Source organism: Coprinopsis cinerea (genome assembly GCF_000182895.1).
Source record: "Coprinopsis cinerea okayama7#130 chromosome 11 map unlocalized cont3.11, whole genome shotgun sequence".
Taxonomy (NCBI): domain Eukaryota; kingdom Fungi; phylum Basidiomycota; class Agaricomycetes; order Agaricales; family Psathyrellaceae; genus Coprinopsis; species Coprinopsis cinerea.
The window spans coordinates 1,197,456-1,216,878 of record NW_003307534.1 but is presented as its reverse complement, the minus strand read 5'-3'; the positions used below and the strand labels follow the sequence as shown (position 1 = coordinate 1,216,878).

The window sequence follows — 19,423 nt, the reverse complement described above, 5'->3', positions numbered from 1 at the left end:
AGCTTCATGCGGCCGCCGCATACTCCTAGATACCTCAGTGGATTCAGAGTCAACTCTCCGATCCAAGTGTCATCTGGCATCCGTCGCTACCTGGGCCGATGATATACGAAAGCAGATGCCTTGGAGTGCTTCTCTGCACTTTGTAAACGCCGTGGATGACCTCCCAGGTTTCATCGCGGGTTAAACCCAACTGAACTTAGGCACTCCTAACCCTCAAGGAGTGCCTAGGTTATCCTAAGTTTCCACCCCAGCACCGCGTCGGTTCGTTCGTTTTCGTGCTACCCCTCAGGTTTCCGGTTCTTCCCGCCTTCCATCGGGCCTTCCACTCGTCGACTCGTATCTTTGGACAATAATGAATATATTGAAACTGTTTAATGGCAACGTAGGTCCCATTGACTACTGTGGGATTCGTAACGAGGTGAGGCTTGTGGGGAGATACCGCGAGCCTTTGGAGCGACTTCCTGGAGGGCAAGAGCAAATGAGCCTGATGAAAAATAGTATGGGAATGCAGACATACCTAGAATCCATTGCCCGACCATCGTCATTCTCAGAATCAATGGCAGCTGTGACGAGGGCAGCTATAAGCGACTGATATTGCCAGGCAGATGAAGTGACACTACTCACAAGGGGAGGGAGGAGGGCAGCAGTACAGGTCACCTGGTTGCAACGCGAAAGTCAGGACAGGGAGAATGAACGAATGCGAAAGGACTCACCATACACCAGAAACTCGTTCCCATCATCTTGACGTACACCCGAGGGGTCGAATAGTCGAAGCATGGTGCCAGCAAACGTACCAAGGATCTGGCAACTACCCGTTCGCGAATTCCACCACCGGTGACACTACGACAAGCTTGAGAGTGGCGGCCAATGGCGCGGGAGAAAGGACGTCCACCGGAAACCTGCGGCTGGCGAATGTCTGTGCGGTTGATTCTAGAACGCCGAGCTGGAGGTGGGAGATGGTGCTGGACAGAGGGTGTTAGCATACATACATCCCTGAAGGATCACAAACTTCACGGCGCACCACAGATAGACTGGGGCAAGCAGCACGACCTTGGGATCTGGAGATTTGCCTGGGTGGATGCATGGTGCAACACTGAGCAACGAAAGAAAGGGAAATTGCGAATAAGGAATAGGACGGGTACTCACAAACGCTGTGTGAGCATGCCGGAACGTGCGCGCAGAGAGCAGGGGCAGGTGGGAGCGAGCAAACAAAAACTCGTGAGTAGAACCTGCTTTCAACTGGGTTCTCGCTCAATTCTGATGCCTAGCCGAGGCCGAGGCAACATGGCATTGAGCTGCAGAGCCCAGTGTCGGGCAATGGTCTGCTCACTGTGCGGGGGAGCGTCGACGAGCGATGGCGATGGTTGTCAACAGAGAGAGGCGCGGAAAAAATGTTGGTTCGAATTGCTGGTTGTAACTCCGCGGCACGTGATCGCGAAACTCGCCCCTATATTCATTTCCCATGTACGCAAAAAAGAGTCGTCGTTGTTTGTTTCAACGAAGATAACAAAATGTGAGATTTAATCTACGATGTTTTGAGAAGTATACAGGAGCATTGGGTAGACTAAGATGGCATAGAGTAGAAGAATAGATTCACGAAACAAGCAAAATAATTATGAGGGCATAAAGGTACAACTACCAGTACCGTGTACGGGTGATTAGCAGATCAGCTACTCGTTACCAAGGACGCGATGGGGCTGGTGGCAGGTTATCCAGGTATGTATAGGCGTCCCTTCTTTACACGTTAGAGGCAAGGGCATTTAAGTCTCTTGAACTTAGGTACGCAAGGTTGGGCAGGGACACATTGACGGGACCCCAAGAACGTGACTCGCATTCTGGCCGAATGGGCTGGTGTTGGCGAGAGCGATGGACTGGGAAAGGTGAACGATATCCCTCCTCCTGATTCACTCCAAGAACAAGCATTCCGGTTTCTTGTTGGTTTCTTGTTCATTTCATTGGCGACATGCACCAGCCTCTCCACCTGACAGGACGCGAACGCGGGGGGAACGGTGTCAAAGTCCGCTTTGGAGATAACGATACGAGTACGTCCTCCTCGTCCCTCGCACTGAGCTGCTCTCTGACGATGGGCTTACCCTACCCGGGCAGACCTTCACGCAGCGTGGGACACGTTCATCCCGAACAAGCTCGTTGCTGCAGTTCCTGAGCACTACGCTCGACCTCTTCCTGACTTTTCCTTCAAGTCGGGACGGTACACCCCTCCCTCCTCTTCTCGAATCGTATCAGCCCTCCGGAATAAACCTATGACCCTCTGATTCGTCGTATTTTCTGGGAAGGTGCTCGAGGGAGGTGGGGTGTACCCATCTCCGCCGGCGAGGGCTATTCTGAAATCGACACCTGGGGTTTATGCCCTACCAACAACACCGTTCCGGCCTACAGCTCGTCCCATCCATGCACTCAATTGCGAATATGCGTGGCCGGCGGAGGTGGCACTCGCCAATGGGGAGACTGATCCACCTGACTTGGACGTCCCAAGCTATATGGTTCCAATTCAGAGCGAGATGGCGATTGAGAAACTGCTCACTCAGGGCGGGCTGCGTCTGGCGGGTATCTTTAACTGGTTTTTCGCCCAGTCGGACGAATGAGGTGAGGCAAGGATGAAGTACCAAAATACCGGCGGTCAGTTTGACTAGTCGCTTTCAGAAATAAATCGATCTTGTATTGGCCTCACCACATGTAAATACCTATTTTTCCACATAAGGCAGAATGCGCCCAATAAATCCTCCACTACAGCCTTTGCAGAGCCTCCCCCAATCTCCTCAATACTTCCCTATTCTCTTCCTCAGTTCCGACAGTGATCCTGAGGCCACCATCGCAGCCCAGCTCGCTTCCTCTATACCTCACCACGACTCCCATCTCCTCCGCCAACGCCTTGTAAACCTTATTCATCCTCTCGCTCGAAGGCTTCAAGGGTGCCCCAGATGCAGTCGGCCTCTCCAAAATCCTGACCAAGATGAAATTGGCGTCGTTTGAACCGATGATCTCGCCAACGCCCAATGGTCCCTCGCCATTCTTGAGTGCGGCTGATTTTGCAAGGTCTTCGAGACCCTTGATGAGTGTTGTCCTGTTTCGTTTGAGTATCTGGACGTTCTTGCGCCAGAGATCGAGCGAAGCGGGTGAGAGGGCCTGTTCGGCGAGGTGAGCTGTTGGGAGGGAGACGTTGTAAGGTGCCTTGGCGTTGGATAGGACCTGGACGATGGGAGGTTGGGCGAGTGCGATTCCGAGTCTGCGAGGAACTTGAAATCAACCCCAGGAAGCTCTGGATACGCGAATAACTCACCGGATGCCGGCCAACCCGAAGCTCTTGCTCAAAGTCTGAGTGACTACCACGTTCGAATATTTCTCCACAGGGCTTGCTCCACTCTTCTTCCATTGTTCCTTCTCATCCTCGTTCTCGTCGCCGACGAAATCGATATAAGCTTCGTCGATGATGGCGACACTCTTGAACTCTTCCCATTCCAATAACTCCTTGATTGAGTCTAGGTCCAGCAAGGTTCCTGTCGGGTTTCCGGGAGAGCACAGGCAGAGCAGTTTGATGGTGTTTCCGAGGACATTTTGTTCGTGGAGGATAGCAGCTTTAATTGCAGGGACGTCAAGGCTGAATCGTCCAGTCTTTCCACCTTCTCCGAATGCCTCTCCAGAAGCTGGCGGTGCAACGCGGAGAGGTACCTTGACAGAAGCAACGTCGTTCACTTGCGCACATACGCCGTACATGCCGTAGGTAGGCGGAGTAGTCAAGATCTTGTCCAATTTCTCGCCTACAGATCGTCAGCCAACGTGTCACCCACTTGATAGGGTGGGCAGCGTACCTTCAACGCCCGGCTTAACGAACACTCGAATCAAAAGGTCCAGGACCTCGTCCGATCCAACACCCAAGAAGACATAATCAGTCGAGGGCAAGAACCCCAGTTCGGGACGTGAGTCGGGGAGGGGTATCGGTGCAAGGGTAGGGTCAGGGTCTTATTCAATGCTTCTGCCAACTCCCCATTCGCGTTCTTTCCCGAATCTAAACTCATTTCTGAAGGGATGATAGCATGGCCGAGAGCGTTCTCGTTTGCATCAAGGAGGATACCCTCGGAGTAGTCGTCTCTCGCACATCTATAGGGGTGCAAAGCCAGGATGTTGGGTCGAATAGCGGATTCCAGGGAGAAGTGTTTGGGGTATGCAGGTGGTTGGTTTGGTGGGAGACCGTGGATCGACATTGTGACTTAGACTGGCGATCGGGTTTGGGGAGAATTGACTAAACTCAGTTCATCAGAATGGACTTTAAGAATTAGATAGTGTAGTGAAAATACCTAGTCAGATAAGGTTTCTTTGAAGGGAGACTCAAGTGATGAGAGGAGTACCGGGGTGCTGTCGTTGAGGTGCGTTTGATGTTGTTCGTATTGGACGCTGGATCCAGATGCTAATGGGCATGCTGGGATCGTTTGTGTTGTACTCGGGGTTGGCTGGCGCTGAATCGTGATTTGGCGGTGGACTCGCACTCGTACATATGGCGCCTTCAACCGAATATTACATTGCGCACTATAGGACCTCCAACTCCCACTCCCTGCCTCTGAATCCATTTCGAGAGCGATCGAGCAGGCGTATGAGAGGGATTTCTCGCATATACCGTGAGTCTTTGTTGTGGTTCCTTTGGTTCTGGAGGGATGGTTGTTCTGACTAGAATGCGATTGGTGAAAATGGATACTTTGGCGGCTGTTCATTCGTTAAATGTGACGGATGACTTCTTTGTGGAATGGCGATATATCGGACGGTGACATCTTAAATGGACGAACGGATGGGCGGACAAACAACCAAAATATGCAACGTGTGTTCCTGCCATACAGAGTCCTGGATCGCTCGAGGAGGCCGCTTGGATACATCGATGTGCCCAGGTTGAAGAAATGGGAGGCTGGTGGGGCTAGTCCTGTGCGTCTCGTCTCTCTTGTGTCGGTCCTGTTATGTGTCCCAATTGATTCCCCTTCCCGGCTGTTGCTCGCTCTCGTCGTGTTTGATGCTTTCAAAATCGCTCGGTCTTCATCAATCCTGGGTCTACTTTCAAACGGAACTACCTTCCAACACCATCTCCAAACGGATATCTCGCATCTAATCACCCAATCCACCGATTCTGCGTGGTCGATGTGAAGTGCGGTGGGGTGAGCAGTCGGAGGATCGGGTCGATTGGCGGGTTGGGAGGATGCGGGAAAGGGATCGGAGAGGGGGTGGGTTGTGGGAGGGAGGCTATGGGAGGAGAGGGCGGTGGTGGTCAGCGTCATCAAGGAATGGAAAGAGGGCAGCTTACCGAAAGCAAAGATCGGACCCCACACCACGAAGAGGAGGGCAAAGTGGTGTGTCCCGAGTGGGGTGGGTTGAGCGCGGTTGGAGGCGACGTCGATGAGGGTGGAGAGGGTGCCGAGGGTTTGGATTACCGTGAATGCGCTGTCGGTTGTGAAGTATGGAAAGGGTAAAGTCGTCGGTCAACCGCATCGCAGGAACTAACGAACGAAAAACGTACATCTGGGACACGCTTGTCCGCCATATGGGAGGGGAGAGTTAAGCGGGTGGTGGGCGTGATTTGCGGATTGATGTTCTCGTTCTCGGATCGCCTGGAGGAGTTGGAGGAGGACCAAAGAACGCACCACCGTCAAAGTAATTAAACGCCTTGCCGTACGTCCGTATAGGCGGGACGCGTGTCGTGGGGAGCCATCGTCTTCCTCGTCGTCTTCGCCGTATTCGGGGTCCTTCTTGTCGTCGTCGTCGTTGTTCAAGTCGTCTCCTGCAGCCTTCTTATCACCTGCCTTCATGTCTCCAGGGTGCCACCGGTGTTTATGACAACAGAGAGCGACGTCGAGTTTGATATAGGGAACGAAGGAAAGAGCATCGACGCGATCGACGACGACGACGAGGTTACACTGACAACGTGGCACCAGCCGCGAGTGTGACCTGACCAGGCTCCTCCAGCTCCTCCGTACGACATATCTGTCTGCAGATTGATGACGTCATCGGTGATCTACATTTCCCAGCACTCAGCCAGTCAAATGAGAGACATCGACTTCTAATGAGGAGACCAGTGCCGTACGCCCTTACTAATGACATGACCTCCTAAGATATAAATCGAAGGTATAGCATGAGCTCTAAAACACACGTATGTTTCGACGTTCTTCCCTCTCTTCACCTCTCTTTGGAGCCTTCAGGTTCTCTTCTCCAACTAACTGGTTTGCAAGCAAGATGTCGACAACAACGAACTCGGGCGCTAGAGTTGATTTGGGCAAGCTCTCGCACAGGCTTACGAAGAATGGGCAGGTTACGTCTCCTGGGGTTAGCCTGGCGTCGAAGCGCAGGGTTGAGGAGCTGTTGTTGAAGGATGCAGAAGAGCATCATTGTTATTTTAGGGGCTCGGGGTTCCATAACCATCTCAGTCACCAGTGCGTAGCAAGTTCTGTTCACCTTGATGGGGACTCTTCGATACTCAGTCACTTTCTAGTTTGTTAGCGGCTTATGATTTGGGCGCGACTGCAGAACACTTGCAGAAGATGTATGACGTTGAAGCGAAGAGTCAGAGACCGGTTTTTGTGGAGGAGAAGGATAAGGAGATTGTGGTGGATGATGGGAATTGGGTGCAGTATTTAGGGAATCAGTCGTACGTTACACTTGCTCTCGTCCGTTGAAGTGAAGTTAGCTCACGGATGATGTAGAGCGTACGGAGCTTTCGTAACTTTCTTTGCGGAGAAGATTGAGAAGAAAGGTGTTGCGGCTACGCTCGAAGAGTATGTCTTTACGAAGGAGGCGAATACGAGTGAGAAGGTTATGTTGGTTCGACTTGTCAGTGGAGCGTAAGTTTTATGGTATCTTCATTTACAAATTGGGGACATGTACTGAGGCTATGGACGCGGATGGTATTTTAGTGTTCACCCATTCATCCAAGTTGGGTATGCTTTGGAGTTTGGGAACGAGGCAATGGTCGCTCCTGCTCTCGCGCAGACAGCTGTACACAATCCCATGGGCCCTCAACTGTACGACTTCCACCAGCGGGGTACCTCCGACACGGCTGCATCCGCGGACCAGCTCTCGATTTTCGAACTCATAGCTGAAGTCTATGCGGCACCTGAGCTTAAACCAGGGCCGTATGAGCCCGACGCACTGCACAACGCGAGGCTGAGGGGGATTCTGGCGAAAGAAGAGGTGGTGAAGAAGGTTCGGGAGTTGTGTGCCCGATTCGCCCTTCCCTCGTCCTCGGCATCCAACAATTTTGACGCCCAAGTCGACTCGACCATCCACGATCTCATACTGGCCGCCACACTCCTCACATTTGCCGTGTCGAAACCCAACAGACCGCCCCGACTCGACTTCTTCTTGATGCATTTGGTCACGTCGAGTTTATTTTTGAAGCCGATTAAAGGTGCCTTGAGGAAGGAGGAGGATAAGCTGAACTTGCTGCGGGCGTTTGTGCCGACGATGGTTTTGCTCATGTTGAGTAGGGGTCGCCCGAGGATTGATGTTGGGGTTTTGGAGGGATATACGGCCGTTCCGAGGCCACCCGTAGCGGGTAAAGGGGAGGTGAAGCTGAGCAAGGAGGCGATTGGAAGCCCCGAGGAAGATGGGGATTATAATCCATGGCATGCGATGCATGCCGATGTGCTATATCATCCTGACATGCATCTCATCAAGACGTTCAGGACGCTCATTTTTGCCAACAGGGAGTATGGGGGAGGGGGACCTGTCAAGCTTCCTGGTAGCTTCAGGATCACACCATCCCCCAACTTGTCATCACACACCGGTTCGTCGATGGAAGGAAGGGTTACCGTTGATGATACGGTCTACACTCGCGCGGCTGGCGTGCTGATGGACTATATGGGATGGGTTACGCATGGGCAGGATCCGAGGGAGGACTGGGATCGGAGTGCGTTGGGATGGGATGAGGCGTGGAAGGAGGATTAGGAAGTGGAGAAAAGGTCGGACGGGAGATACAGCGTTACCACCGAGGTTGCGGGGGTATTGATTACCATAGAGTGCTGTATATGATTCTGCCTGATTTAGGCACGTCTGTATCTTTGCATTGACTCAGTGAATGTTTGCAGTAGCGCCCGACACGACCACATTGTATTCAGTCCAATGCCGTACATCTAATGAGTCAAATGTAGACTTTCAGCTATTATTTATACACTGCAGAGTCAGAACGAGGGATGGAAACCACTTTTCTGTTGATGAGCGCCTAAGCCAAGGCTGGGCGTTGATGTGATCAATCCCGCAGCCGCACCTTTTCGAAAAGGGAGATGTGTCATTTTCTCGACTCCAGATCATGAGCATTCTCTCGTTTCGAGGCCGCGACTTCAACAGTGCCCATTCAAATGTCGACATTGACTGCACCTCCGGTACATATGCGCAGCTTTGAAACCCTACGGATCTCGCAGTACGACAATTCGAGGGCAAAGACCATTATAACATTCTGGTCGACGTTTTCTGCGGCGATCTGGAAGACCTGATAGGCGCTGCAAAAGTGACTAAGGACAAATCTCTGGCCCTCCTGATTCCGAGCCAGAATGGATCGGGTTCATTCAGACAACAGCATCAACCTACGTTCGACCGGCACTCGGTGATCGGATCTCCGAAGTTACTTGCTTTGGTATAAATCTCCGGGAGCCATCCCTCCAAGCGATGGATTTGCGAGTAATGGCATTGAGGGTAAATAATCCTTAGAACGAGCCTATCTCAAAGGCCCGACGGAATATAAGCAAACAGCGGCTTGCGCAGTGCGCATGAGCAATGCAGCCCTGGTAAGCGCTTCTGAGATATTTCATTTCCTTCCTGTAGCTCAACAGTTGCCGGTCTCTGATTCAACGCTCTCAGCGGCTTGCGCAGTGCGCGTGAGGCGTAAGTAGATCTGGTGCGGGCCATTCTGGCTCGGAAACACTCTGCGGCGATCTGGAAGACCTGATAGGCGCTGCAAAAGTGACTAAGGACAAATCTCTGGCCCTCCTGATTTTGCCCATGGCCACCGGATTCAAGCAGCTGCACCGGCAACCGGATAGTGTTTCAGGGACCAGCCCATGAGTCATGGGACTGGGACACGCGACTGTGCCATTCAAAGATGCTTCAGATGATCAGTTGCGGGGCCGACAAGTAGCTTGGAACGTAAAAAGGGAACCTTATAAGTGCGAAAGGTTCTTCGCCATCCGATTGTCAACCAAGGCCCCAACCTTTCACGCTCGGCCAAGTTCAATCGCCATCTACAATGCCCAAACTATCTGAGGCTGGAAAGCACGCCCTCGACGAGCTTGTCGTAAGTTGTTTTGACTCGCTATATCTGGGAGATCCAAACTAACGATGTATCCAGGCTCAGACTGCAAGGGAAGGCCGGCTTCCAGGATTTGTCCTTGCCGTCTCCAACGTCGACGAGCAGATCTATGCAAACGCTGCTGGTAACAGGGTCTATGGCGACCCATCCAGCCCTGCAGTTACCCCTGAAGATAGTGTGTTCTGGATCTGCAGTATGACGAAGCTTCTCGCTGCTGTATGTAGCCCAACCAATTTCTTTTCATTCTCAATGCTCACCTCGGCTTGATAGCTCGCAGCCCTACAGCTTATTGAACAGGGTAAACTCGCGTTCGACACCCCTGTCTCCAAGTTCTTCAAAGAGTTCGAAAGCGCGGTAGTTCTACAAGACCCCCATACCGATCCTGATCCAAAGTTCAAGCCTGCTGAAAAAGCCGTCACTGTCAACCATTTGATCACCCATAGCAGCGGCCTTTATTATGGAACACTCCCCACCGATACGTCCGCCATCCGCCATCGATTGCCCATTGGATACACATTCGAGTACGAGGAAGGGGAAGACAAGTACTCGAAATTCTTCGAACAAGTGAAGGTATGTGTTGCCCATTCGCTCTAGCACCTATCCCGACTTACCTTTTGTTAGGGGAAATATCCGGGTATCCCACTCATCTTTGAGCCTGGAACAGCCTGTCGGTACTTCAATCCATGTACCCACCTGTCAATGCTAACTGTCCCATGTAGTCTGCTATGGCTACAGCTCTGATGTTCTTGGGTTCATCGTCGAGAAAGTCAGCGGGCAGTCGTTAGAGGCCTACTCGTACGTTCTTCACATCGACGCGAATTTTGTTCCCAGTTCTGATTTCCCACAGGCAACAGCACATCTTCGGACCCCTGGGAGTTAAGAACACCTACCACCTCACCGCGGAACTGAGGGAACGTCTGGTTGAATTATGCTTCCGCAACCCAGATGGAAGCATCTCAGGTTGGGAGGACAGGCTACCTTTGATTCCGCGCTACCCCAAGCCAGGTATGTAAATATATCGTCCCTGTGTCGGTTCTTTACGTGGAACTAACAATGGCATTTAGTCGCAATGAACCTCGGTGGGGTTGGGTCGTATAGTACTCTCCCCGACTATTTGGCTATCCTTCGACACCTGTTGCAAATTGAAGGTATGCGACATTATCTCTTACTGCCGATGACGTAGGTTCTTACGACTCTTTTAAGCTGGTCGAAACCCGCCAAATGCAATCTTGAAGCAAGAGACGGTCAAGAGTCTCTTCCAGCCGAAGTTGACCCCTCTTGGAGGTCAAATGCTCACCGCCATTGTCGGGTTCTTGGATCCTTCGAGCGCCCACGACCTCGATTGGGGCAATGGTTTCGCAGTGAATACCGCGGATTGGGAGGGAAGAAGGAAAGCGGGCTCCGGATTTTGTGAGTGTTGCATGTGCTACAGCTATTCCGATTTTTGCGCTAACACCTCTGTCCGTCTGATAGGGTCAGGGTGGGCAGGAACTTGGTACTTCCTCGACCCCAAGACAGGTATTGCTCTGGTCTTTGGAAGCCAGATCGTGCCACCTATGGACGTGGTCACTGCCGAGATAGCAGAGAAGGCTGAGAGAATCGTCTATGCCAACCTCGAAGATTGATGTGCGAGCCTGGCTTGTTGATAGGATCTCAGGAAGTATAGGCGGCGACGGTCGAGAGGGATGTTGTCGAGGGCTCACGCGAGACTCTGGTTCAATAAGGACGAAGAGATAGAGATGGGTGACCATCAATCAGGTTATGGGATACGGGTTATGATGATAACGATGGTTGTCGATCTTGTGTGGTCCAGTGTGGACGCCTGTAAATCTATTTTTAAATCATTTTGTAGACAGATCAACTTCTAGTCTAATTTTGGCAACCGTTGCTACTTTGCTGGGTTGCAATGCGAGCAACTCGAGCTGGTTCTGCCTTCTCTGACCACGACCAGCAACGACCCCGGCTGCGGTGGCTTGTGCAGGTCGTCTGCGACAACAATCTCACCATCGCACTCGTGCAAGATACTCTGGGTGACTCAGTTGATCTTCGCCTTTGTGAGACTACCATCATGGAGCATGGCATTTGGTTGGAATGGAAATCTTTGCCTACTCCAGGGGGGTGAAGAATGTCGGGCCTGAACCGGCTTCCTGAAAGACTCCGTGTTGTAGCGTTCGAAAAGAGTCTTTTTAACACTTTGATAAACTTCCTTTCGAGTACGTGAGATACCCACAGCGTATGCCCACATGGTCAAGCGCTGATTGCAATTGGTTCCCCTGGTCCCTTGACCCGCCATCGACTGCCCAGCCTTCCCCTGCCTTGCCGTAACAGGTAAAAATGATGGTCAGACTTATCATGCCTCAGGTTGACACCATGTTGGGACCCACGGACCAGGCACCCATTTTGGAATCTGAATAGGCTCTCGTCACTGCGATGTCCGATGGAAGGGTGCCTGTTCCACATATAAACCTGGCAAGCACCTGGGAACGAACCTCTTTGTGCCGGTCGCAGTCCCTCCCTCCCCTCACGTTCCTTCCCCCCTTCACTTCCTCCGCTCCCCGACGGTTGACGACGTTGAGGTTCGCCTCGCACGTACGACGCACGACATTTTATCTCGCTTTCTTTCGACTTTCTCCACCATTCTCTAAATTCGCTTTTCTGAGATGACTGTCATCGTAGTCGTTGGTGGAGGTGCTGCTGGGTGTCAAGGTACGTTCATCTAACTTCATTTGCGCTCCTCCAGCGAAACTGACCCAACTTGAACTTGCTGGCATTGCTCTGCTCTGCTCAGTCGTCCGAGGACTTGCAGCCCAGTTACATCCCACGAAGCACAAGCTGATCCTCATCACGCCCCGTCCACAGTACATCAACCTCCTAGGATCCTTGCGGGTGATGGTCGACCCCAATGCATCCCTGAACACTGTGTTCCTACCTTTCGAGAAGCTCTTCGGACATTTCCCAGGGGAGTTGAAGGTGGCGAGTGTGAAAAGCGTCGAGGTCGCCAGGGGTCCTTACAGCCCTCCGGCGAAAGACGCCCACTTCGCGGACTTGCAGAATACTCCGCCCGTCCACGCTGGTGCCGGGGGAACACTCTTGCTCTCCACTGGGGAGATCGTCCGATACGACATCCTAGTTCTTGCCACGGGATCGGTGTACGAAGGTCTGGTAAACTTCCCTCTGGATCCAAAGGAATACCACGACCACATTGAGAAGTGGAGGAAGAAAATCTCGGATGCACAGAATATTGTTATTGCTGGAGGTGGGCCAGTTGGCATCGGTGAGTTTGCATCCGCCTTGCCTGTGTGCGTGTGTGCTCTAATATTTCCGAATAGAATTAGCAGGGGAACTCATGGATGTCTATCCTGTACGTTATTGATTCGCTCCCATACACTTGACGCCCTGGCTGACCGTGTTTCTATTTCAGTCCAAGAAGGTTACGATAGTTCAAGGAGATCGACTAGTTCTCAACGACGTTTACCCAGACCGGTTCAGAAAAGGGCTCCTGAACCGACTCCGAAAGAGAGGGGTGGAAGTTATTCTCAATGACGCCATTCGTGGCAATCCTCCGGTCGATGCGTCGGTCAAGACCAGGGAAGGGCGAGAGCTGGCCTGTGACTTGCTGGTGGGTACTTTTATTTATCCCATTCCCCCTAAATGTCCAAACCATTTACATTTGATCATAGATTACGTGCCGTGGTGGTGGCGCCAATACTCCTTACCTCAAATTCCTGCGCCCGTCCCCACTCTCGGAGCGAGGGTATGTCAAAGTACATCCAACATTCGAGGTTCTGTATCACCCTGGTATTTTTGCCCTCGGCGACATCGTCGATTGGCCTGAAGTCAAGCAAATGACCAAGATCAACTATGGCCACAATTCGATTGTGATCGAGAACGTCCTGAGCATGGTGCGCGGGGAGACCATGACAAGAATGTACAAGGGGACCACGGACATCATGGCCATCAGCATTGGAAGGGTAAGCATTCTCCCTCGTCTCCAACCCACCTTAGACTGATGAGAGCTTCGCGTTCTACAGAATGGAGGAGCGTCATATCTCGGACTTCTGTGGGGCATCGTCTTGGGAGACTTCCTCACGAAGACGCTCAAGTCGAAAACCCTGTTGCAAGAAAAGGTCAGGGACATCCTCGGTCTGAGCTAAATCACAATCTCCTTCAAGCTCATGAGGTTTGCTTTCGCTCTTTTTCATGGTGCATATATATTTAAATTTCGTTGCAACTACCATTCCTTTCCTTACATTCGCATTTCGGAATCTTGGTTGTCGTAGTATTGCCGACTTGTTTTCTATCCTGACCGCCCTATTAGTTCCTTATCGTCCCTTTTATTCTTCGCTTTCTGGTTCTCGAATCCCGTTTGCTATCTCGTTTCGATTCTGATACCTGTGTTATTAGTAGCGTTCTTGCCTTAATCACTCATTTCTACTATGTATTCCCTCGGGTTCTTCGCCTTTCTACCATCTCGGTTATCACACATGTACAACAGATTTACAGCAGTACCAATCCAAGTCTGAATTACTTACTGTAACTTGTTGTCTTAAGGAATCTGAAACACGAGTGTAAGGAATCACGATTCACAATCAACGGTACGTTATCTTTTGATAGATTCCAGCGCTTCAATAGCGCCCATCGGGGCGTCGCGGTTTCAACTCGCCGCCACTATATTGTCCACAGTCACAATCCACACTTAGCGCCACAACATTTCTCGTCGAACGCGCCGTCAACCTTCCATTGCCCGCGACACTTCAATTCCAGGTGTTTCACTTTGCCGTGAATCCTACACTAGGTACTGGCTTCCGCGGCACCGTGTCGGTCCCAAACTGCGAACATGGCCAACTTCAAACTACACACGCCGGCATTGCCACTGCCTGTCTTCAAGGCTGAAGAGCTCCAAGGAGGATACGGGGCCGGAAGCCGCCATAAATGGCTTCCATGTGCAGCACCCTGCAGCACCCCTGCAGTCGTCCAGTGTGACAGCATAATAGGCGCCGGTCTTCTTTCGAAGGCCAAGTTTTAGATCGTTGCGGTATTTCTTCTCTAATCCCGACGCTAGCTACAAGAAAAGGTGAGCTCGTAACGTCTGATATAAAAGGGAAAATTTCCGGACTTTAGGCCCGGAACTGCGTAGCCCTTGGAAAGGAGCGAGTCAGTGGATAGGAAAAGCGACTATGCTTCACTGCTTCAGTGCTACTGAGCGCTGCCAGCTGACTGACAGGATAGAGTAGTGAGAGTTTTAACTCGTGTCTATGGTCTCCTGCCTCCGATCCAGATCTAGCATGATGAACTGAGGTGTTTTTGACCATACGAGCAGGAAATGAGAAAGCTTCCGAGAGCGGTAGGGGACTCGGAGAGGCAGGTGATTGGGCGGCCCCTTTCGGAGGAAGGGGTAGCGACGAGTAGAAGTTGAGTTTCCGAAGAGCTCCCTCCTGTCATCGACGAAGAGGAGCGAAGATAAATCATCTCTGGATACCATCCAAACCCTTTTATTAATCCGTAAGCACAAGGTTTCATTGAAATCCGAAAGAATATTAAGCGCCTACCACTGACATCAATTCTCAATTGATGCGCTACCATCGCATCAAGCTTGTCAACTACTCTCTCCACACTTCTCGTGCTTCGACAATCTCACCAAAACATCCACACTGCACAGCATGTTACGACATTCACAGCAGTGAGAGCACCGACTGGGGCAGGAGGATTATCAAGTCATGGGAACAGATGAGCGATGTCCGATACTGTCTAGATGACCTGCTCACACTCTCTCAGATTGTCACAGACTCGCGGTCCTTGTATGTCATGACGCCCGTCCAGGCACAATGTACCCCCACCGACAGAATCGAGGGACTCGGAGCGCAGCCCCGTTGCGGCTGAGAGTGCGTTAGTGCGATTAGCCTACGGAGAGGCCGAAGCCGAGTGGAGTTTGTGGGTTTACGAGAGAGATGTGAACGAAGGCCACAGGTTGCATGTAAGCCCGCAGTGCACCTACCGGAGTCTACATCCAAACTGTTATCCACCGTCGCCCACTCAGCCACGTCACCGCCCGCGCTGCCCTGTACCAACGAGACGATTTGGGGGAGGAGTGCCCTTCGACACAGCCATTTTGACGGCAACAAGCCCGCCTTACTGAAGATGCTCGTCTACATTCAGCACACTGCGATATTGGGCCTTGCATGGGCCTTGTTCGCAGTATCCCTACTTGCAGCCTACATCTGGGGCAACGATAGGCGACTTGTTACCATTCCGGAATCAGTCCAAGCTCTTGGACTAGAAGCGGTTACGCCGGAGGACGTCAAAGCCGAGGTTTTGAAGGTGCAGGGAGAGGCCTCTAATGGAAAGAGAGACGAAGAAAAGGGAGAATCGTACGAGAGGGAGCTGGAGGAACAATTGCCGCCCAGAACTGGGAGGAGGTATATCGTGGTTGGAGGGGTGAGTGATGTGTGTTTGGGTTTAATTTTGGGTGCCAGCCGGTCTTCCGAGCGGAGAAGCCCATAGACATAGTTGGGCTCACCCACTAATCTCTGTTGGCTTTCAGGGTGGCTTCCTTGGAGGGTGGATTGTCCTTCACCTGCTGAAACGAGGCGAAGACCCGATGAGCATCCGGATTGTTGATTTAGCGCCCACGCCCGTCAACCCACTGGTGCGGGAGCAGGTCGGAGAAGGGCGAGGTGTGGAGTATGTGCGTGCAGATGTGACGGATGAAAGGGCAATCGAGGAGGCATTCAGTGCCCCTTGGAGTGATGAGGAAGCTCGCAACTCAGTTCAGTCTGGAGCTCACGAGGGAGAGAAACCGACACGCCCAGGCCTTACGATTTTCCATGCAGCAGCGTCTGTCCGATTCTTCGAGCGCCACCCTGCTTTCCTGCCAAGGTCGACGTCCGTGAATGTGGATGGGACCCTGAATGTGTTGCGAGCTGCGACAAGCTCTCGTGTTAATGCGGATGTTCTTGTATACACAAGTTCAGCGGCAGTTGGGTGTAGGAGTCACAGAGCGTTGGGGTGGCCTTGGGAAGGGCCACCAGAAAGGCTGTATCAAGTGATTAACGAGGGAGATGGCGGTTGGGAGGACGATAAAAACGTCGAGGAGCAAAAGAAGAGGGAGGATTATTGCTCCACATATCATCAGTCCAAGGCGATTGCGGAGACACTTGTGAGGAGTTGGGATGGGAGAACGGTAAATTTACCCGACGGGCGCACAATGATCCTACGAACAGGCTGCATTCGGCCAGGGAACGCAATTTATGGACCTTACGGGGCATGCTGGATGGACGACTGTCTCGAGCGCGGATCGACACCTGCCTGGCAAGCGCACGTTGTCAGCTCATTTGTCTATGTGGAGAATGCGTCGCTTGCACACCTATTGTATGAGCAACGGCTTTTGGATGCCGCTACCGTCAACAGGAAAGGGGAATGGCGGGAAGAGAAGGAGGGCTTGGGTTGTCCTGTTGGACGGGCTCTACCTGATATCGGTGGCCAAACATTCTGTGTGACGGATCCTGGCCCGCCTGTGTCATTTCGGGATATACACACTATCATGGGCATCTTCACAAACGGAACGGTGCGCTTCACGCATATATCTATCACCTTCATGGTCCTTCTCTCGCACCTGTTTGAAGCTTATTCCCTTCTTCAACACTATGTCGGGAGAGTTTTCCCTTTGCTCGGAAAGCACTTACCGATGCTTTCCGGCCATTTGCAATTCATCCAACCCGCCATGTTTAATGGGAATACGTGCCATTTTGTTGTGGATGATCGGAAGGCAAGGAGGAGTCCTGGCGAGGGTGGTTTGGGGTACAAGGGAGTGTGGACGACGAAGGGGGGTGTTGTGAAGACATTGGTGGAGTATTACTCAGGAGTCAGCACGGGGTTAGAACGGGACGGACAAAGTACAATTTCTAGGTCGAGGGTCTTACGATTGTGAATGGTCCATGTAGTATATACCGGGACCAGGCACGGGGCAATAAAGAGTATGCGGGGGATAGTTGTAGTGTCTCTATCCCCAAGGTGCATCAGCTTTTCCACCTTTGAAGGCAGCTGCCAGCTTTTAGTTCTTGGTGTTGAGAGAATACGGCGATACATGCCAATCCGTGTAGAGATGCGTAGAGGAGGGGAAAAATATGATTGAATGTTCGCGAATGGAAAGGAATAAAGGACATTCAGACTATATGGTATACGACCAGGACAGAGCTGTGAACCCGTCTTGGGCAAAGGGTGATACGAACGTGGGGCAAAGGAGCAAATGCAATTGATGAGCAGGGAATAATGATGGGGATGGAGGAACAGAGAGAAAAGTAAGACATAAGTAGTAAAAAGCATGGAGGTAGAGCAGAATTTTAAGGAAAGCTGGGTTGGATTAAAGTAAAGGGTCCGTATGTGAGGGAAGTCGTAAAGTTGGGAAGGAGGAAAGGAATTCGGCCAATCATAATCCACGCGTTATCCTCCCCAAGATGCGACAGTACAATGATCATACCGACGCACCTTGCTTCTGGTGGAAATGAACTGTAGATTTTAAGAATGAGAGTCAGGGAAAACGAAAGACGTCGACGGCACATCGAACCCAGTTGTCATCACTGAAGCCCATTTCGAAACGAAACGAGATAAATGAGACAGGGCGATGAGCTCAGGAAAGGGATGGGCTTTGAAGCTGTTTTGGGAACGCTGAGAATGAATGGACCATACCATGGCAATAAGTACAGGAAACGGAAGGCGGGAGTCGAGAGTCGAGAGTCGGATGTGGAAGACAACAGGCGGCGGAGGGGGTCTCAGGCGGAAACACGTCGTGAACACATCATGCAAGTTACTGGGGCCATAGGGCGGGTATCGATGTCCAGCGACGAGTGGGGTAGGGCGGAGGGAAAACAAACGGTCGTGGCCTGCCACTTCAAACACTATGCACAGCACACACACATGCACGCAGAACGAACAAGGATTGACCGTAGTTGGGGAGTCGGAGTTGGAGACAAGGTCTTGGATTCTGTGACAGCCTGCTGATGGATGAGACGAGGGGTAGGGACAGGAAAGAGGTGGGCAGAACGTCGAACAAATCGAACAACGAACGGGGGGCTGGCGCTGGCGACTTTTTTTTTTAAGAACCCTTGTGGGTAACACACCGTTAGCGCCTGATCCACGGGCATCAGGACCAGAACCCATCTTGCGGGAGGATAAAGGCAAGAGGTCAAGTCCTTTCAACATGACGGGGAAAAGGGGTTATGCTGTTAGCTTGGGATCTAGGCGAAGCGGTGTGGCCCGGGTCTTAAAATAAACAAAGCGCCGCAGTCGAAATGGCAGTCAAGGCGATGGCAGCTGGGGTCTGGAGTTGAGAGCACAGAGCAATTACAAGGAGACAGAAGGTACAGTCGGAAGGCAGCTCGAAATGCGTGACAGGGTGAGGACTTACCAAATCGATGTTAACCTGGACACGGACGTCGAAGAAGTTTCGGGCTTGAATGAAGTTACCCCCGTGGATGGCCATACGGTGGGCGTGTTGAAAGAATTCTGTGGGATATTTTAGGTGAGGTGACCAGTGCTAAGACAGTGCGAGCGGTTAACGTACGAAGGGGGACCTCTTCGGGCTCGTGTTCAGGCTCGCGCTCGCGTCGCCTGGGATCCATGATAGGCCAGTTGACGCAGAGCGGTGGGTGGGACCAGATCCCGGGAAAGGGGCGGGGAGGGAAGGAATCGAATGGCCCAGCGGGGTGGCTCCAACGCTGTGGGCTGGGGTTTTAAGCTTGAAAGGCGACTCGATGGGGATGGGACAAGCTGGGACATACAAAGCTTGCCATATCTCACTTTCCCCCTGGAAGGGGTTTATGGTCATGGACACTTGGGCAAGCTGCAAAGTTATATTTAGAACCAGGGATGACGTGTATGCAAGAACTCACTAATGCGAGCGGGATGTCAGGTGCGGTGGTTCGCAGACTTATCTTCTTCCAATCTGGTTGAGGATCCCGTGGAACGCAGGTTTACTTGACCGAACGGTCGCAGGAATTCCAAGCGGTCAAGAGGAAAAAAACGAGCGCAAGATAAAGCTCATCTCCGTGGCCCCTCATGGTCTTCATTGCAGAGGGTCTTTACTACCCTGTTGTGTCAGTGCAAGCGGCCAAGCACTGAACCACATTCCCT

At 52.0% G+C, this 19,423-nt stretch overlaps 10 protein-coding genes across 10 annotated transcripts; 5 read left to right on the top strand and 5 right to left on the bottom strand.

Moving 5' to 3' along the window:
* Window positions 1-396: 396 nt before the first annotated feature.
* Window positions 397-777, bottom strand: CC1G_15712 (hypothetical protein; the record flags this gene model as incomplete). Its single annotated transcript, XM_002910237.1, has 3 exons — window positions 397-484; window positions 518-578; window positions 714-777. The coding sequence occupies 3 exons, from the start codon at window positions 775-777 to the stop codon at window positions 397-399; spliced, it is 213 nt and encodes a 70-aa protein (XP_002910283.1).
* Window positions 778-808: 31 nt separating this feature from the next.
* On the bottom strand, window positions 809-1,163 carry CC1G_15711 (hypothetical protein; the record flags this gene model as incomplete). The annotated part of the gene is made up of 3 exons (XM_002910236.1): window positions 809-962; window positions 1,022-1,093; window positions 1,147-1,163. 3 exons carry the CDS (start codon window positions 1,161-1,163, stop codon window positions 809-811), a joined length of 243 nt encoding a protein of 80 aa, XP_002910282.1.
* Window positions 1,164-1,963: 800 nt separating this feature from the next.
* Window positions 1,964-2,603, top strand: CC1G_15710 (hypothetical protein; the record flags this gene model as incomplete). Its single annotated transcript, XM_002910235.1, has 3 exons — window positions 1,964-2,042; window positions 2,107-2,237; window positions 2,295-2,603. The coding sequence occupies 3 exons, from the start codon at window positions 1,964-1,966 to the stop codon at window positions 2,601-2,603; spliced, it is 519 nt and encodes a 172-aa protein (XP_002910281.1).
* A 142-nt stretch (window positions 2,604-2,745) lies between these two features.
* On the bottom strand, window positions 2,746-4,715 carry CC1G_10890 (histidinol-phosphate transaminase; the record flags this gene model as incomplete). The annotated part of the gene is made up of 4 exons (XM_001838975.2): window positions 4,314-4,715; window positions 3,923-4,258; window positions 3,299-3,776; window positions 2,746-3,244 (listed from the first exon to the last, which is right to left on the bottom strand). Exons 2-4 carry the CDS (start codon window positions 4,218-4,220, stop codon window positions 2,746-2,748), a joined length of 1,275 nt encoding a protein of 424 aa, XP_001839027.2. The 5' UTR covers window positions 4,221-4,258; window positions 4,314-4,715.
* A 395-nt stretch (window positions 4,716-5,110) lies between these two features.
* On the bottom strand, window positions 5,111-5,804 carry CC1G_10891 (hypothetical protein; the record flags this gene model as incomplete). Its single annotated transcript, XM_001838976.2, has 3 exons — window positions 5,111-5,241; window positions 5,303-5,439; window positions 5,527-5,804. The coding sequence occupies 3 exons, from the start codon at window positions 5,802-5,804 to the stop codon at window positions 5,111-5,113; spliced, it is 546 nt and encodes a 181-aa protein (XP_001839028.2).
* A 424-nt stretch (window positions 5,805-6,228) lies between these two features.
* Window positions 6,229-7,938, top strand: CC1G_10892 (hypothetical protein; the record flags this gene model as incomplete). The annotated part of the gene is made up of 4 exons (XM_001838977.1): window positions 6,229-6,425; window positions 6,485-6,640; window positions 6,696-6,833; window positions 6,906-7,938. 4 exons carry the CDS (start codon window positions 6,229-6,231, stop codon window positions 7,936-7,938), a joined length of 1,524 nt encoding a protein of 507 aa, XP_001839029.1.
* Window positions 7,939-9,214: 1,276 nt separating this feature from the next.
* Window positions 9,215-11,162, top strand: CC1G_10893 (beta-lactamase). The gene is made up of 9 exons (XM_001838978.2): window positions 9,215-9,280; window positions 9,335-9,511; window positions 9,566-9,865; window positions 9,917-9,962; window positions 10,015-10,090; window positions 10,143-10,300; window positions 10,360-10,443; window positions 10,499-10,705; window positions 10,769-11,162. The coding sequence occupies exons 1-9, from the start codon at window positions 9,233-9,235 to the stop codon at window positions 10,918-10,920; spliced, it is 1,248 nt and encodes a 415-aa protein (XP_001839030.1). The 5' UTR covers window positions 9,215-9,232; the 3' UTR covers window positions 10,921-11,162.
* A 793-nt stretch (window positions 11,163-11,955) lies between these two features.
* CC1G_10894 (hypothetical protein) lies at window positions 11,956-13,449 on the top strand (the record flags this gene model as incomplete). Its single annotated transcript, XM_001838979.2, has 6 exons — window positions 11,956-11,983; window positions 12,036-12,569; window positions 12,625-12,656; window positions 12,717-12,914; window positions 12,976-13,266; window positions 13,327-13,449. The coding sequence occupies 6 exons, from the start codon at window positions 11,956-11,958 to the stop codon at window positions 13,447-13,449; spliced, it is 1,206 nt and encodes a 401-aa protein (XP_001839031.2).
* A 1,984-nt stretch (window positions 13,450-15,433) lies between these two features.
* On the top strand, window positions 15,434-17,222 carry CC1G_10895 (hypothetical protein; the record flags this gene model as incomplete). The annotated part of the gene is made up of 2 exons (XM_001838980.1): window positions 15,434-15,730; window positions 15,837-17,222. 2 exons carry the CDS (start codon window positions 15,434-15,436, stop codon window positions 17,220-17,222), a joined length of 1,683 nt encoding a protein of 560 aa, XP_001839032.1.
* Window positions 17,223-18,554: 1,332 nt separating this feature from the next.
* Window positions 18,555-18,912, bottom strand: CC1G_10896 (hypothetical protein; the record flags this gene model as incomplete). The annotated part of the gene is made up of 3 exons (XM_001838981.2): window positions 18,555-18,611; window positions 18,699-18,796; window positions 18,855-18,912. The coding sequence occupies 3 exons, from the start codon at window positions 18,910-18,912 to the stop codon at window positions 18,555-18,557; spliced, it is 213 nt and encodes a 70-aa protein (XP_001839033.2).
* Window positions 18,913-19,423: the final 511 nt, after the last annotated feature.